Raw genomic sequence first — 16,296 nt, forward strand, 5'->3', positions numbered from 1 at the left:
TACCCTGGCGATTTAATTAGACAATTATAAATGCTTCCTTGGTTTGTAGGTTTTATTTTTGAAATAATTGGAAAGTGATTTTAAAAATATGAAGGCATTTTATCAACTCAATAGAAATAGTTGATTTTTAAAAACATGAGGATGTTTTAAATTATTGTGGCCTGCACTACAAAGAGGTATCCACCCTGGTCACATGATATTGTTTTACATTGCATCTTACGTAAAATGCACAATCCTTGTGCTTTAATTTTCACAGTGGGACATTGTACTTACATTAACATTTTGCAAATGTACCTTAATTTGTTCTGTGCTCTAATGTTGAGTATATAGGCTTTCAGTTTATATCCCAACAGTAATTTCTCTTAAATACATAGTTTTTGCAGCATTTCTTTCTGTTGTCCCAAGATGGCAGCTTTTTCTGCATGGTAGAAATAGTTATCTTGCTGTGAGATGCAATTTGAACATGAATTGATTTGAAGATTTCTTACAATATCATTGTGCTAAAACCTAACAACCCTCCCCCACCCCCATTCTGGCTTTAGGCATATGTAAAATGTACGAAAAAACTAGTTAATTTATATTTGGCTTTAATCTAAAAGCAACCTCTTTCCAGTTTCCTATCCCTTTGATCTCAAAAATAATGTTATCTATATATTTCAGTTTTGAACCCTTACAATATTAGACTCTGAATGGACAGGGATGTACTTTTAGGTCATTTTGAGGGTTTTTATTTGCGTGTGACAAATTAAGCATATGTAAAATAAGCAGTATTTATGAATGATTAATCAAGGTTTAGCAGACACTGCAATGAACTTCCTACTGAATGAAGTATGTCATGGATTCAAATTATGCAGAGCTTAGTTGCACATTATCTGCTACAGCAATCTGCCAAAATCAGTAGATCCCAATTATGTATTTCTGCAGAAGTGTCTATGATGTAAATTCTCCTATGTTACATTTCCAGATTGGAAAGTTCAATTCTTCTCTCCCTTGAGCCTCTTCCTTCTTCTGTGAGTCTGTATTTTGGGGAGAATCTCAAGAAGATAAAGTTTGTATAATTTATTTCCTCACAAAAATGCTTTTAAAATCGTTTGAAGTCATTGAGCCATAGTGTCCCTCTCAGGACATGAGTCTGCATTCCATTTGTATCCTAAACATTCTGTGATGGGAAGGCTCTTCCTTTCCCAGATATTCCCATGAAAGTACTATAGGATTATCTCCTCCTCAGTCCAGCCAGGGTCTTGTGGAATCTGTAATGGCCAGAGCAGGTCAGGTTGCTAGGGGTTCTCGTAGAGGCTGCTGCCTCTGGAAGCTCCCTTCAGAGGATATCAAAGCATGGAGAGAGAAAGCAAGTAAGGTTTAAGTATAATTTTACCCTCAGAAGTTCCCTGCATTTGGGAGACAGACAGATGTGTCCATAACGGGTTTGGTTTTTGTTGGTTTGGTTTGGTTTGGTGTTTTTTTGGGGGGGGAGATTCCCACCATTGGTGTTGTCAGTGCAGCTCCAGTTGATAGCAATGGTGGAAGTACACATGTAGGCAAGGTTTCCATGGGCCCTGGTTTTTAAGAACTACATTTTGTAACCCTGCTCAGAGCATTTGTAAACATTATTTTGTTTAAAAGAGCAGCAGCTGCAGTAGTAGCTTTGTCTACGTTAGGGTTCCCACCATTGCTACCAATGGTGGAACTGCACTGATGGTAGCAAAGGGGATGGAAACTTTACATAAAACCTCCCTAGGATACATAGACAAGGGGGGTGTGTGTGCATGTGTGCACGTTCACACTAGTATGACAGGAAAGATCAGAAATAATTAGGGAAAGGTTGTCCCACTATTTGCAAAAAATATGTACCAGATATCTTAGAAATGTGTTGTGTCTCATAAAGCTACAGTACAAATCCATTTTCTTTATCTATGAATGGCCACTAAAGAAAATAGATTAAATTCAGTTTGTCTTAATTTCTCATCTTGCTGTTGAACTAGTAGTGCTGAAAAAATAATATTAGGTGTTTTCCTGTTGTCTGTCATAAAATAGTGTCACAGCTGTGCAATACTTGGATTAATTCCCTTGTGCATATTATAACGCTGGTGAAATAGTGGTGATCAGGGAAATAGTTGCTGCTGATTTATTCGTTCACCTGCTCCAATTTTGTATGTTTACACAGCATAAAATAATTTCACCTACTGCTTTGCTGAGCCTGGTTACTGTGCTGCTTTTCCCCTACTCTGGATCAGGCAGGAGACGTAGATGTGTTTTTGGATGGGATTAACTTTACCACCACCACCTGATACGGGAAACCGAATGCATGGGATTTCTGCTGGTGTCAGCTGTGAAGGCTCATCGGTCTTTCATGGCTTGGCACTAGCCTCCATATATGGGTGCATGTGTGAGTGAGGAAGGGCTTTTGTCTCTTTACAACAGGTATGACGTTAGTAATCTCTTTGTCTTTGGGTTTCCACTCCTCCTCTTCCCTTGCAGAGACACTTTAAAACCACTCACTGCCTTTGTTTGGCAACCACAATGAACACTCTTGGGTGTCCACCCAAAGGGAGAATGCTTTCTGAGTCTGTTTGAAAACAACTTTGATTCCAATCAGTCTTAGAGTGCCTCAGAGGGAAAAATAATTCAAAGCAAAGTTTAATATAGCCTGGCTGCAATGATGCCAAGTCCCCTGGGGGCAGGAGATAAAGTGGAGGGACGTGCTTTTAAGACACGAATGTGCATTCATCTGAAAATGCAGGGGCTCTGCAAAAGTTCATTCAGTCTTTAAAAATGTTCATGTTTCAAAAATAATCACTGTATCTATGGAAGGATAGTTCTGGAGTATGTGCAGGGCAGCACAGAGGAGCAGGAGTGAAGAGAGATTCATTAACTGACACAAAATTTTCTTCGCTTTCAATTGGCTCTTTACAAAAACTTTTCCTTCACCCACCACTGTGTTTCCAGGGCTTGCCTTGTTTCCTATTGATCCAGACAGGTGCAGAAACTCTATCTGTGACCTGCTAATACACTGTAATTTGTGGCATGGAAGATTGTGAATCTTCTGTAGTTAATATTATTCCTAGGTGAGTAGTTTCCCTAAATTCTTCAGAACAGACTGGCTACTTAACTGAGAAGTAATATAAATTGTCAGAGGTTTCGGCACCTGGTAGATTCACTGTGAAGTAATTCCAGAAATGTGTCTAATGCCTTAAGAACAACTGTGTTCAGTTCTGTTTGTATACGTGGGCATTTTAGTATACAAATGTCAATATGTGCCATATCTTAAATATGCACTATGGATAGTGAATTCTGGGAAGCTTTTTTACAGAAAAGCATGTAGCTAACTTGTCCTAATGAAGGTTTTAATTATACCTGAGAATGTCTGTTGTGCCACTTTAAAACAGGAATTGTGCCTCTTTAATGAATGTTGTACACAGGCATGTTACATTTGTAAGAATACAAATTCAAACAAATGACCTATTTAATGCAGTTTGATTTTTTTTTTTAATTATATACTGTATTGTAAGGGATCGACTTACAAAACGAACACATCTCTTACTCTTTAAAACAGAGAACGAAAAGCAGGTTTCAGTAGACGTTAGCCCTAATACAGTGTATATCTTCCTGTGTATTTCACCACGGCGCAGAACTACTTTATGTAACCATCCTTAAAAGGACAATTTTGATATGAAATGTAGTGAGTTTCGAAAAAGGGAGTTAAAAGTAGTTGTAAGTGCTTCATCTGCCTCTGTGCCTCTGCCAGTTTTTGAGGTTTTATAATCACATTCTCCTGTTTTTAAAAATGTTTGGGCTTCCATTTAATCTGTGACAGACCCACTCAAAAACCAGGAGAAACTGACTAAAAAGAGGAGACAGTGAAACTGACTTTACACAGTGCTATCAATCTCATATTAAGTGGGGGGAAAAGAGGATATTTTTCTTTAATCTTTTATTATAATTAATTGAGATATTACTTACAGCAGTAGATGAACAAGTTTCATCCAGAGTGTGATTAAGTTAACAGTGTTCCTTTATTTTCCATTGATCATTTCCAGCATGAAAAACTAGAGGAGTGGGTAGAATCATCTCTGGATGATGTACTTTTATTATAGGGGGAACTCTTTATTCTTTTTACAATAATAATAAAAAAAGACACGAAACAGGATTTAGCCAATTGTGTATTTGCAATGTGGGCAAAGAGTGGTTTCATTTTCCCAGGTAAGGAAACAGAGGAAGTCCTAATGTGCAGTCTGAACTATGTGGTATTCTGTCTGATCATTAAGGCTACGATTTAGTCATGGGTATTTTTAGTAAAAGTCATGGACAGGTCATGGGCAATAAACAAAAATTCATGGCCTTTGACCTGTCCATGACTTATACTAAAAATACCTGTGACTAAATCTTGGAGGGGAGGTGCCTGGGGCTAGCAGCACCAGCTGCTGGGGACCATGGCTGCTCCAGTCGGCCGCCCAGGGACTGCTGCCAGGGCCAGCAGATCGCGGCTGCTCCAGCCAGCTGCCAGGCTGGCTGACTGGGGAATGGACCGCAGATGCTCCAGGGGCTACCCAAGCAGTGGCTGGTGTGGCTGTCCAGGGGGCCACTCCAGCAGCGGTTGGTGTGGTCGTCTCTGGGGCCACCTGAATCAGATTACGCACATGCTCAACTTTATACACTGAAATCAATGGGACTACTCACAGTGTTTAGTAAAGCATGTATGCAAGTCTGTTCAGGATTGGGCCTTATATTTTTTCAGTAAATATTGTTCTTCAAAATGTAGGGACACAACATTGACATTGATAACAGTTCAAAATAAGGTAACCATAAGCTTCACAATACTTCATTTTTAATCCTCATGCACTGAAAAAAGTAACCCCTTGCATGTGTCTTCTCTTGTGCCACCTTTGATATAGCTAAAACCTTGAGCCTGAGGTTTGTTTTGTGCAGCTGGATCTCTGGCCCTGTTGGGAGCCCTATTGTCTTCAGTGAGATTCCATGGCAGTGGATGTGTTTACCTGCATGAATCAGCTTTCAGGTTTGGGGCCTGAAGTGGATATTTACTCTCCAGTTGTGCAAACAGCTATGTGCGCTTTATTTTATACACATGAGTAGTCTCAGTGAAGTCAAAGGATCTACTCAGATGTATGAAGTGCAGCAGGGGTTACTCTTTGCAGTATCAGACCCTTGTGCTGTCCTCTCACCTCTGATGCTGTGTTGCATTTATGAAAATCACTCTGAAACTCGCGATGCTTTAGGAAACATTTAACTTTCCCTCACTGTAAATTTCAATTAAGAAAGAATTTTCTTTTGGAGGGAGTTTTTGGAAAATTAGATAAATTATTGACTTTATCAGTTCAGATCTCACCTTTCCAAGCCTGACTATAAAACCATGTACAATCCCTATTTCTACCCTCACCAACTTTTCCTGAGGACCCCACTACTACAGAGTGGTTACTAGTGCTGTATGCCGGTGGAACAAGGAGACTCCGCTTAGCATTCTCCAATAATTTTTTTGAGTTGCTAACATGGGGGTGGCTTATTTCAAATCTCATTGAGAGGCATGTTCCTCACCTCAGTCAAGGAACACCTTATAAACTAGAGAAAGTGCCTGCCCTCTCTTCTTTTAGACTCTAGCATATATAGTTGCTTTTGCGGTATATACGGCTCTTTCTGGCTGACTTCAAAGACTGAAGCCAGGGAAGGAGCTGTAAGAGACAACAGACCCTAAAGTAAGGGGGTGGTGTAAGTTCTCTGCCTTACACTGGTGGAGTATATCTATGTTGGGGGTTTGCACTGGTGTAGCTACCTGGTGTAGGCACGCTGGTGCAAAAATTCCTTATGCAGACCCTGTTAGGCTCTCCACATCTGCTGCAGTAAATAACAGAAGCTCACAAAGTCCTAGAGGTTCAATAAGTTATCTTGACTGGCAAAAGAAACCTCTGTTGTTCAATTCACTCTGGAGGTCAGGAGGGGGATTCTATAACTGAGGGCATTTAAGTCTGAAATGAAGAATTTCAAAGTGGTGAGGTATATAGTATGCCCTGTATCCTTATCATCAGACCCATCTGAAGAGAGGTCTTACACCTTTTGTTAGGAAATGAAAGTGAACTTGGCTATTCTGTAGTTTACATTGTGCACTAAAATGTAACAAAAGGTACCTCTACTTCCTTCAGGCTGAGCCTGATTTACCTGCATATTTTGTTAGAAAACAAAGATGTAAGTTCTAATTTTTTGAGGAAACATGATGCTCTTTTACCTGTTGCAATGTAATTGGATAATGCATGTATAGATGACTTGTTTAGCCTGCCAATGAATGTTGCTAATGCCTTACCACACAAAAAAAAAAAAAAAAAGTGTATTTTTTGTTTTTATTTTTCCTCAGAGGCAAATCCAAACAATGCTAGATTTGGGAAACTGTTTACTGAAAAGCATTTTCTAATAGATCTCTGAAGAAGTGCAATTGTATAATTATTATTGTTCAGTGCATTCAGTTCATTGTCTCTTCATCACTCTGTACACTGCTGCTATTAGTGCTTGTTCTAATAAATCTCAATGTACACTGTTTAAGCTGCTGTAACCTCTGTGGTTTGATTTGTTAGTTCAAGATCGTTTGAGTATAATTCATAAAACCAAAAATCCTACATATATCTTTACACAGTTGTGTGAATTTATTGCTGAATGCTAGCGTGCAGTTTGGAGGATACAGTGTACAGATGGTTATACACCAGATTAAAAAATAATTCATATTTAGAGTTACAGAGTTGTGACAAGCATAACAGCCCTTTCGCCAGGAGCACTCTCCTTGATGACTTCCGAGTCTGTGCTAACTTTTCCCACTGCATAATAACCTTCATATAGGAAAACTATCCCCAGCATGCCTTTCTGAGGCTTGCACTTTAAATCTGGCAGAGTCAAACAACTGCAGCCTAAAGTAACTGATTTCACAATTGGCAATTGCTGACTATATCTTTTTGTTACAGTTGATATGTACCTGTTTGTGTCCGTTTCCCTCCCCCCCCCCATTGTCTTTTTTATGAATAAGGGGATTCTAAGAACATGGGTCTCAAGTTTTATGGGAGGGTGTAGGAAAGTTGGCATAAAAACATATTAGCTTTTGGTTTAGTTCTGCAGAGTAATCAAATGTACAGAATGAAATTGACCCATTACACTTAATTTAGGAATTGCACAATCCTTAAAAATTGATCTAATTTTTAATAATGTAATTAAAACTGAGTCATAGTTTGTAGAAAACAAAGAATTTGTTCCAGAGGAGGATTTAAGATATTTGAGCATTTCTTGGCATTGTGCAATGTACAGGAGTTCAAACAGGTTCCTGGCGTGCTGCCCAGATGGAAACACCAGAGAATGACAGCTGCTTTTCCCAAGCTTGGCAATGCTGTTGCTATGCTGCAGAGTACATATCTAAGATCATCCAAATATATGCCTCATGCTTGTTTGTGTACGAGAGTCTGTTCTCTGTTAAATCAATTACTTCACTGGAGTTACTCAAGATGTACAGTGGTTTAGCTGAGATCCCAGAATCTGGGCCTGAACATCTTATAGCAAAATGTATCCCGACTCAGTGACCACTATTCAGCAAAAATGTGCATTAGCTAAGTGTAAAAAGTCACCTGTCATGTAGATTTAATTGACTGGACTTGGGGATGAGATTAGGGCAAGGAAGGACCTTGAAGCACTGCCATTAAACTGCTTCTGTGCTCTTGTAACATGATGCCTAATTCAGCATCAGGACCACTTCTTACCTAACCATGTAAGTTAATTTTATTTTTTAAATGTAAGGATGGCGCCTCCTTTAACCACAAACATAGGCACTGTGCTGCAATGAAGCAAGACAGGGCAGGGAAAGAATGGCAGGTTTTCATCCCGAGCCATCTGCAGTAGCTGCCCACAGGAAGCTGTTCGATGTTATAACACGGATTGCATACTTGCGATGTGTTCTGGTACACAGGAATTTTTGGATTGTTTGGGAGAGTAACCCAACACACCCAGACAAGGATTTGTACCTTAGATTCCTGTTACTGTTGTAATGTTTATTTAGTTTTATAAAGTTTAAAAGTAGCCATCATAGTCATATAGTATATGTTTAACCACTCTCAGTACTATGTGCTCCTGCAAAAATATTCATCTATCGCTTTCTTTCCCTTCAAGCAAGTACACAGTATTTTTCACACTCCATTAGCTAAACATTGTCAAACATCCTAGAACCTTTAAATCTCTTAGCAATGCTAGGTCACTGGAATGCCATGCTGTGATGCTAACTCTTCAACAAATCTTAAGTTAATTCTTTATTCCCCAGTTTCTTATTTGTGGTACCAGCTCTTTATTTGCGGTTCCCAGTTCCTTATTCAAAGGCCAAAATAATTTAAAAATACATCAATGTAAGATTTTTTTAAAAATTTCATCAAATTAATAGATTGAATGTGATAAACATGTAAATTATTAATTATTAATTAAATAATCAAATAAGGAGCTGGGATTTGATTGACTGTTTGTGACAAAATAAATTTTGGGTCACCCTAAGTGACATGGCCCCACAACCATCAGACTGTTCTGAGGGAGCTGGGACATACCACTCACTGACCCGAAGCTTCGTTCATGTGCAGTGTGCTGCCAGATACCACGCCGCATCACAATTCCATATTGTACTTGGAGTTTGAAGAAGGAGGTGGACCCAGTACGTTTTGGGTCACCCCAACTGATACATCCCTGCGACCGATGAACTGTTCTGCGGGAGCTGACACATGCCATTCGCTGACTCAAAGCCTCGTTCCTGAGCAGCCTACTGACAATGGTTACGCTCCCACCACTTTTCCATGCTGTACATAGAATTTGAATAAGGAGCTGGGATTTGACAGACTGTACATGACAAAATTAGCCTTGGGTCACCTCAAGTGACACATCCCCGTGACCGCTAGACTGTTCAGAAGGAGCTGGGACATGCCACTCACTGACCCTAAGTTTTGCTCTAGAGCAATATGCTGCCACATGTCATACACCTACCCTATTTCCATATTGTACATTGGGCTTGAATAAGGAACGGTTCAGACTGTATGTGACAAAATGTGTCTTTGGTCACCCTAAGTGAACATCCCCATGACCTCAGATTTTTCTGAGGAGCCAGGACATGCCAGTCGTTGACCCAAAGCTTTGTTCCTGCTCAATATACTCTGAGATATGACACCCCTATCTCACTTCTATATTGTACATATTGCTTGAATTAGGAGCTAGGATTTGACAAAATGTAAGTGACAAAATGTCTCTGGTCACCCCATGTGATACATCCCTGTGACTGTCAGGCTGTTCTGAAGGAGTTTGAATAAGTCATTCCCTGACCCAAAGTCATTCCCTGACCTGTGAAATATGCTGCCAAATATCACATTCCCACCACACTTCCGTATTGTACATGGAGTTTGATTAAGGAGCTGGGGTTTGACTGGCTGACAAAATATATATTAGGTCCCCCCAAGTGATATGTCCCTTGTCATTTTGTCATGAAGAGCTGAGGATATTCCACTCCCAGAGGTGAACCCATCTCTAGAGGAATGAAACAGAAAGTTACGGGGGCCATAACTGATGGGTGTCCTTATGGTTTCAAATAAGCAGCAGCCAGGGAGGGTTCTTTAACCATTCTAAGGAAGCAAACAGTCATAATTAGGGACTCCATATTAAGATGAATGAACAGAGAAGGGACACAAGGACAATAGGATAGTGTGCTGTCTTCCTGAAGTGAAGATATGAGATGTAACGGCAGGACTGGCAACTCTCCACTGATAATGACACACATTGGAACCAATGATACAGCATCATGTGAAACTACATATAGAAGACCTCAGGCATCTTTGAACACAATGGAAGAAAAGGAAAATCCAAGCAATCTTCCCTGGACCTTTCTGGCCCAATGAGCAGCAGAAGACCAAAAATTTTGGAAGTGAACTGTTGGCTATACAGCTCTTGAAGATTCTGTTTTTGTGGAACACTGGGCCACATTCCAGTGGTAGAGGGAGCTGTACAAATGGGATGGTCTGTATCTCACAGGTAAGGGAACAACCTTCTCAGTTGGAGACTAGCTGTAGCAGTTAGGAGGGCATTAAACTACCAGCATTGGGAAGGGTGTTAAGGAGGCAAATTTGCTACCAAACTCAAAATGTCACAAACTAATTGAATGGATGTGGCAAAAAACGCAAAAAGAAGACATGTTTCAGTTGCTTCTATACCAATGCTAGGAGTCTGAGTAACAAGTAAGAGGAATTAGAAATTCTCATTGCTAAGGATTGTTTTTATATAATTGCCATTGCTGAAACAACATGGGACAATTCACATGACTGGTTACAAACTGTTTAGGAAGAACAATGTGTGTAAAAGGTGTGAGAGTGGTGGCTCTCTACATTAAAGACACCATTATCTATTTTAGAGTTAATGATAACTCGTGCCCACAGGAACTTGAATGCGTATGGATCAATGTGCTAACAATGCCCAGGATGGGGTCTGGTGGGAGTTGTGATATTTGGCAGCATATTGCATGGGAACAAAGCTTTCGATCTGGGAGTGACTTATTACAGCACTTTCAGAACAGTCTGATGGACACAGGAATGACCAGAGACACATTTTCTCATGTCCAGTCAGTCAAAACTCAGTTCCGTATGCAGTCACCATTTACAAAAAAGGAAATGAGATGGGGACATGACATTTGGCAGCATAGTGTGCAGGAAGGAAGCTTTGGGTTGGTGAATACCATGTCCTGGCTCCTTCAGAACAGTCGAGTGGCACGTTCCAGCTCCTCGCAGAATAGTCACAAAGACGGCCATTTTGGGCGATCTAAAACTTACTTTGCCTTGTACAGCCAGTCAAATCCCAGTTCCTAATTCAAGTGCTACATACAATATGGAAGTGGGGTAGGGTGTCATATCTCACAGTATATTGTGCTGGAACTAAGCTTCCGGTCAGTGAGTGGCATGGCCCAGCTGCCTCAGAACAGTTTGACGGTCACAATCCGAGACACATTTTGTCATATGCAGTCAGTGAAAACCCAGTCTTTCATTCAAACTCTATGTATAATGTAGAAAATGGTGGTGGCGTAATGGGTGGTAACATGCTGCTCAGGAACAAAGCTTCAGGTTGGTGAACGGCTTGTGTCAGCTCCTTCAGAACTATCCATCAGTTGTTGGGACAGGTCAGTTGGGGTGACCCAAAACTTATTTTGTCATGTACAGCCAGTGAAAGTCTACCGCCTTATTCAAACTCTATGTACAATATGGAAGTGGAGTGGGGGTGTGAATATGGCAGCATATTGTACAACAATAAAGCTTTGGGTCAGCCACTTATATGTCCAGCTCCTTCCGAACAGTCTGTCACATTTTGCCTTGTGCCGTCAGTGAAAACCTAGCTTTACAAAATGGAAGTAGAGTGGGGGTGCAATATTGCACTAAAACAAAGCTACGGGTTGGGCGAGTGGCACGTTCCAGCTCCTCACAGAATAGTTTGATCACTAGGACATATCAAATGGGGTGACCTAAAACTTATTTGGTCACATACAGTCAGTTAAATCTTAGCTCCTTATTTATTTAATTAGTAAATACTCATTAAAATTTTTATCACATTCAATCAAATTAAGTGGGTGAAATTTAAAAAAAAATTATCTTACACTGATGTATTTTTAAACTATTTTTTGGCCTTTCAGTAGGAAACTGGGAACCATGAATAAGGAGCTGGTGCCACAAATAAGAAACTGGTAATAAGGAACCAACTTCAGCCTTGTAACTCTTCACAGGTATTTATCCACAGTGGCTGCCATTGTGCAACTGGCAGAAGACAGACTAAGCAACTGGACCCAAGCTCTAATCTTTGATTTCAAGGTAATTTGCTTGAAAGAGTGTACTTCTGGAGTTTGCATCAGGTATGCGGTTGCTTTATTTCTGCCACAGATTGTGCCTTTTTTAATTCCTAACATGCAGATTCTGTGCACACCTATTCTAAATTAATCTTTTAAATCTTGGTTAGTGAAGAAGTACCCATATATATCGGTATTGCAAAGACACTACACAAAGCATAAAGAATTGCTTTTGGGTAACTGAAATGCCAGCTGCACGAGTTGTTTAGTATAACTTACAAGAACAGACTTGAACAAGACTTGTTGTGATAACACATACAAAATTAAGTAGTATCTTCTTCTCAAGCCCTTCCTTGATCTTAGTTACTGCATAATAAACTGGAGTTGCACCACCATTAGTTACAAGTTTCAGAGTAGCAGCCGTGTTAGTCTGTATTCGCAAAAAGAAAAGGAGTACTTGTGGCACCTTAGAGACTAACCAATTTATTTGAGCATAAGCTTTCGTGAGCTACAGCTCACTTCATCCGATGAAGTGAGCTGTAGCTCACGAAAGCTTATGCTCAAATAAATTTGTTAGTCTCTAAGGTGCCATTAGTAACAAGTATCTTTTTGACCTATACCTACAATATGAGTCAGTTTATAAATTGAGACATTTGTCAGTATAATTGCCTGTGTCTCCAAACTGTAAAAAACTTCTGGCCAAGATGGCTGGGTATTCTGAGGTTAATGGAAACTGAGCATAAACATCACCCAAAAACTCTTTGGAAAAACTATAGTCTAGCAGGGGAAGTATCACATGGTTTATATTTTGAACTGAATGTGGACAGTGTGTTTTACTCAAAGTCTACTAAAAACCTCTACATTTTTGATCTTCAAAAATAATCTTTAATTTATACTCTGCTTTCTATCTCTGAATGCTTTAAAGTGTTGATTACATAGTATTTATAGAGTGCACTAAGTGTAGTATCAATTAACAGACAAGAAGACAAATCCCATATCCTGAGTGTTGTGCATTTATATAAAGGGTAGATTTATACAGTATTTATAATGGATTAATGGATGTTATAAGCATGTTACAGAGATGAATAATGTGTTATAGATAACATCTGCAGATGATCTTAAAACTACCATAGCTGTTAATTAGCCGTTGTTATTAGCAATCGTTTGGACTAGTAAAACATCTATTAATTTATTAACCTGTTATAAACTAATTATAAATTATTCCTTAATATAAAGCGACCGTGTTGCATATAGGTATGTAATCACTCCTCAGCTATTCAGAGGTGTGCACTTCTGGGGTGGAAGGCAGCAACTCTTTAGCAGAACAGCAAAACTATTTAGAACAGAAAATTATGCCTATCCTATCTGACTGAAACTACAGAGGAAATTTTAAATAAGTCAAATGTAGTTATCCAAGTTAGAACTTGGTGAGGACACTGGCACTAGCATCTTTATTCTTACAAAAATTGTGATGAACCTTCAATGACCACTAGATATTAGGACATTTGGTTACATCTCATCCAAAAATCTGCACACTCAGTGCATCCCATGCACTGGTTCAGTACTTTCTGATAGGCAGGAGTGTTACTATGGGTATAGCACCACAGCTTTCCAAAGCGGTTTCCCTTCCAGTTGCAGACCAAGTCAAACCATATTATGTTACCGAAATCTGAAGAACTTGCAGTCCAAGGTACGATGATGTAGACACACTGCAGGCACTTTTTCTGCTTCTTCAGGCCTGAATGTTACACAGTTAGTTGGTAGAGTCACTAATTCACAGCTGTATCTCGTCTTCTTCTGAGATCTTAATAATGGTCATAGCATCAATCACTTGTTCCAAGTGTACAAATAAAACTGTGATGACCAAGACACACTAGAAGCCATAACTCTTCAGTATGAATATTATGGATTTGTCTACAAAGCTATTGCCTATTCCAAACTAGAAAAATCCATAATCTCAAAGGTGGGGACAAGACCCAAAACAGGTTGGAAACCAAGTTACAAATGGAGATACCTTTGATCAGAAGGAACAAAATAACTTAAAACTACACTATACAATTAAAACATACAAACTTAGACTACTAACCTCATTCAGCAAGAGAAAAAAAAATCACATCTGGAGTTAATTCCAATGAGTGATCAGAGTGAGTGTGCACCATGAGATATGAGGAATACCCATGACCTCCCACTCCTGAGGAGTACTACATTATCCCCGGTTGCTACAAATACAGAGGCCCTATTGAAAGATAAGTATTAATAAATTGCACCTCAAGCTTCCTTCAAAAGAACTGATAAAATGCCTAAATTCCACTGCTTCACCCGGTCTCTTGTGTGGGATTTTAACACCAATACAAGAGAGAAAAACCTTTTTAAAAATAGGATTATTATAGTAAAGCCACAAGTATTGGCAGGAGGATTCAAGTGCCTGAAAATATTTTATTTTTTTTAATTGATCGTATCATAGGTTCATGAGTATCCCTGTAAGTCTTTCCTGAAATAGTCAATAGAGGAGAGGCTGGCATCAATGACAGAGGTCATGTAGAACAAGGACACACTTCACTCTTCATCTCTGGCATTTAAGTGGAACCAGGTCTTGAAATAAGCTGCAAACCACAGACAACAAAATGATCCAGATAGAATCACCAATATTATATTCTGTGGTTGGAACGTGCATCAGTGCCCTTACGTTCCCTGTGCCTAAGCGGGAGAAGCCATGAAACTATGTAATGGGAAAACAAAGGTTTGAGCTCTAATGTAGTTATAATAGGTTCTGAATTAGCTCTTTGGATTTCCTACCAAAGGAAGGTGGACACCTGATCTCAAAAGTTTTAGTCTGTGGGAGCAAACTGGGAATTCAGAACAAAGATGCTCACTGGCCCAGGTCCTCAAAGGCATTTTGGTGCCTAACTCCCACTGCAATTACTGGAAATTAAGAGCTTAATACCTTTGAGATCTGGGTCACAAGATATTTGCACTAGGGCTGTCAATTAATTGTGATTAATTGCAGTTTTAATTGCACTGTTAAACAGTAGAATACCAATTGAGATGTATTAAATGTTTTTGGATCTTTTTCTACATTTTTAAATATATTGATCTCAATTACAACACAGAATACACAGTGTATAGTGCTCCCTTTATATTATTATTTTTTCTTACAAATATTTGCACTGTAAAAATGATAAACAAAATTAATAGTATTTTTCAGTTCACCTCTTCCAAGTATTGTAGTGCAATTTCTTTATCGTGAAAGTGCAAGTTACAAATGTAGATTTTTTTGTTACATAACTGAACTCAAAAACAAAGCAATGTAAAACTTTAGCGCCTACAAGTCCACACAGTACTACTCCTTGTTCAGCCACACTTAGAGAAATAAGTTTGTTTACATTTATGGGAGATAATGCTGCCTGCTTCTTATTTACGTCACCTGGAAGTGAGAACAGACATTCGCATGGCAATTTTTTAGCCAGCATTACAAGGTATTTATGTGCCAGATATGCTAAACACTTGTATGCCCCTGCATGCTTTGGCCACCATTCCAGAGGACATTCTTCCATGATGATGATGCTTGTTAAAAAAATGTGTTAATTAAATTAGTGACTGAACTCCCTGGGGGAGAATTGTATGTCTCCTGCTCTGTTTTATCCGTATTCTGCCATATATTTCATGTTATAGCAGTCTTGGATTATGACCCAGCACATGTTGTTCATTTTAAGAATACTTTCACTGCAGATCTGACAAAACACAAAGAAGGTATCAATGTGAGATTTCTAAAGATAGCTACAGCACTCAAACCAAGTTTTAAGAATCTGAAATGCCTTCCAAAATCTGAGAAGGACAAGGTGTGAAGCATGGTTTCAATAGTCTTAAAAGAGGAACACTTGGATGCAGAAACTACAGAACCTGAACCAACAAAAAAAAAAATCAACCTTCTGCTGGTGGCATCTGACTCACATGATGAAAATGAACGTGCGTCAGTCTGCACAGCTTTGGATTGTTATCAAGCAGAACCCGTCATCAGCATGGACGCATGTCCTCTGGAATGGTGGTTGAAGCATGAAGGTACATATGAATCTTTAGCGCGTCTGGCACATAAATATCTTGCGATGTTGGTTGCAATAGTGCCATGTGAACACCTGTTCTTACTTTCAGGTGACATTGTAAACAAGAAGAGGGCAGCATTATCTCGTGCAAATGTAAACAAACTTGTTTGTCTAAGCGATTGGCTGAACAAGAAGTAGGACTGAGTGGACTTGTAGGCTCTAAAGTTTTACATTGTTTTGTTTTTGCATGCAGTTATTTTTTTGTACATAATTCTATGTTTGTAAGTTCAACTTTCATGATAAAGAGATTGCACTACAGTGCTTTATTAGGTGAACTGAAAAATACTATTTCTTGTTTTTTACAGTGCAAATATTTGTAATCAAAAATAAATATAGAGTGAGCACTGTATATTTTGTATTCTGTGTTGA

At 39.1% G+C, this 16,296-nt stretch overlaps 1 protein-coding gene across 2 annotated transcripts in view; it reads left to right on the plus strand.

Annotated features, from left to right (window-relative positions):
• Positions 1–16,296, plus strand: part of OSBPL6 (oxysterol binding protein like 6) — a 247,104-nt gene that overhangs the window by 209,094 nt on the left and 21,714 nt on the right. For both annotated transcript variants that reach the window (XM_074967668.1, XM_074967670.1), the window contains one exon: positions 11,768–11,852. In XM_074967668.1, coding sequence (XP_074823769.1) covers positions 11,768–11,852 — 85 coding nt within the window. The remainder of the gene's footprint in view (positions 1–11,767; positions 11,853–16,296) is intronic.

This window comes from Natator depressus, chromosome 11, assembly GCF_965152275.1.
Source record: "Natator depressus isolate rNatDep1 chromosome 11, rNatDep2.hap1, whole genome shotgun sequence".
NCBI lineage: Eukaryota > Metazoa > Chordata > Testudines > Cheloniidae > Natator > Natator depressus.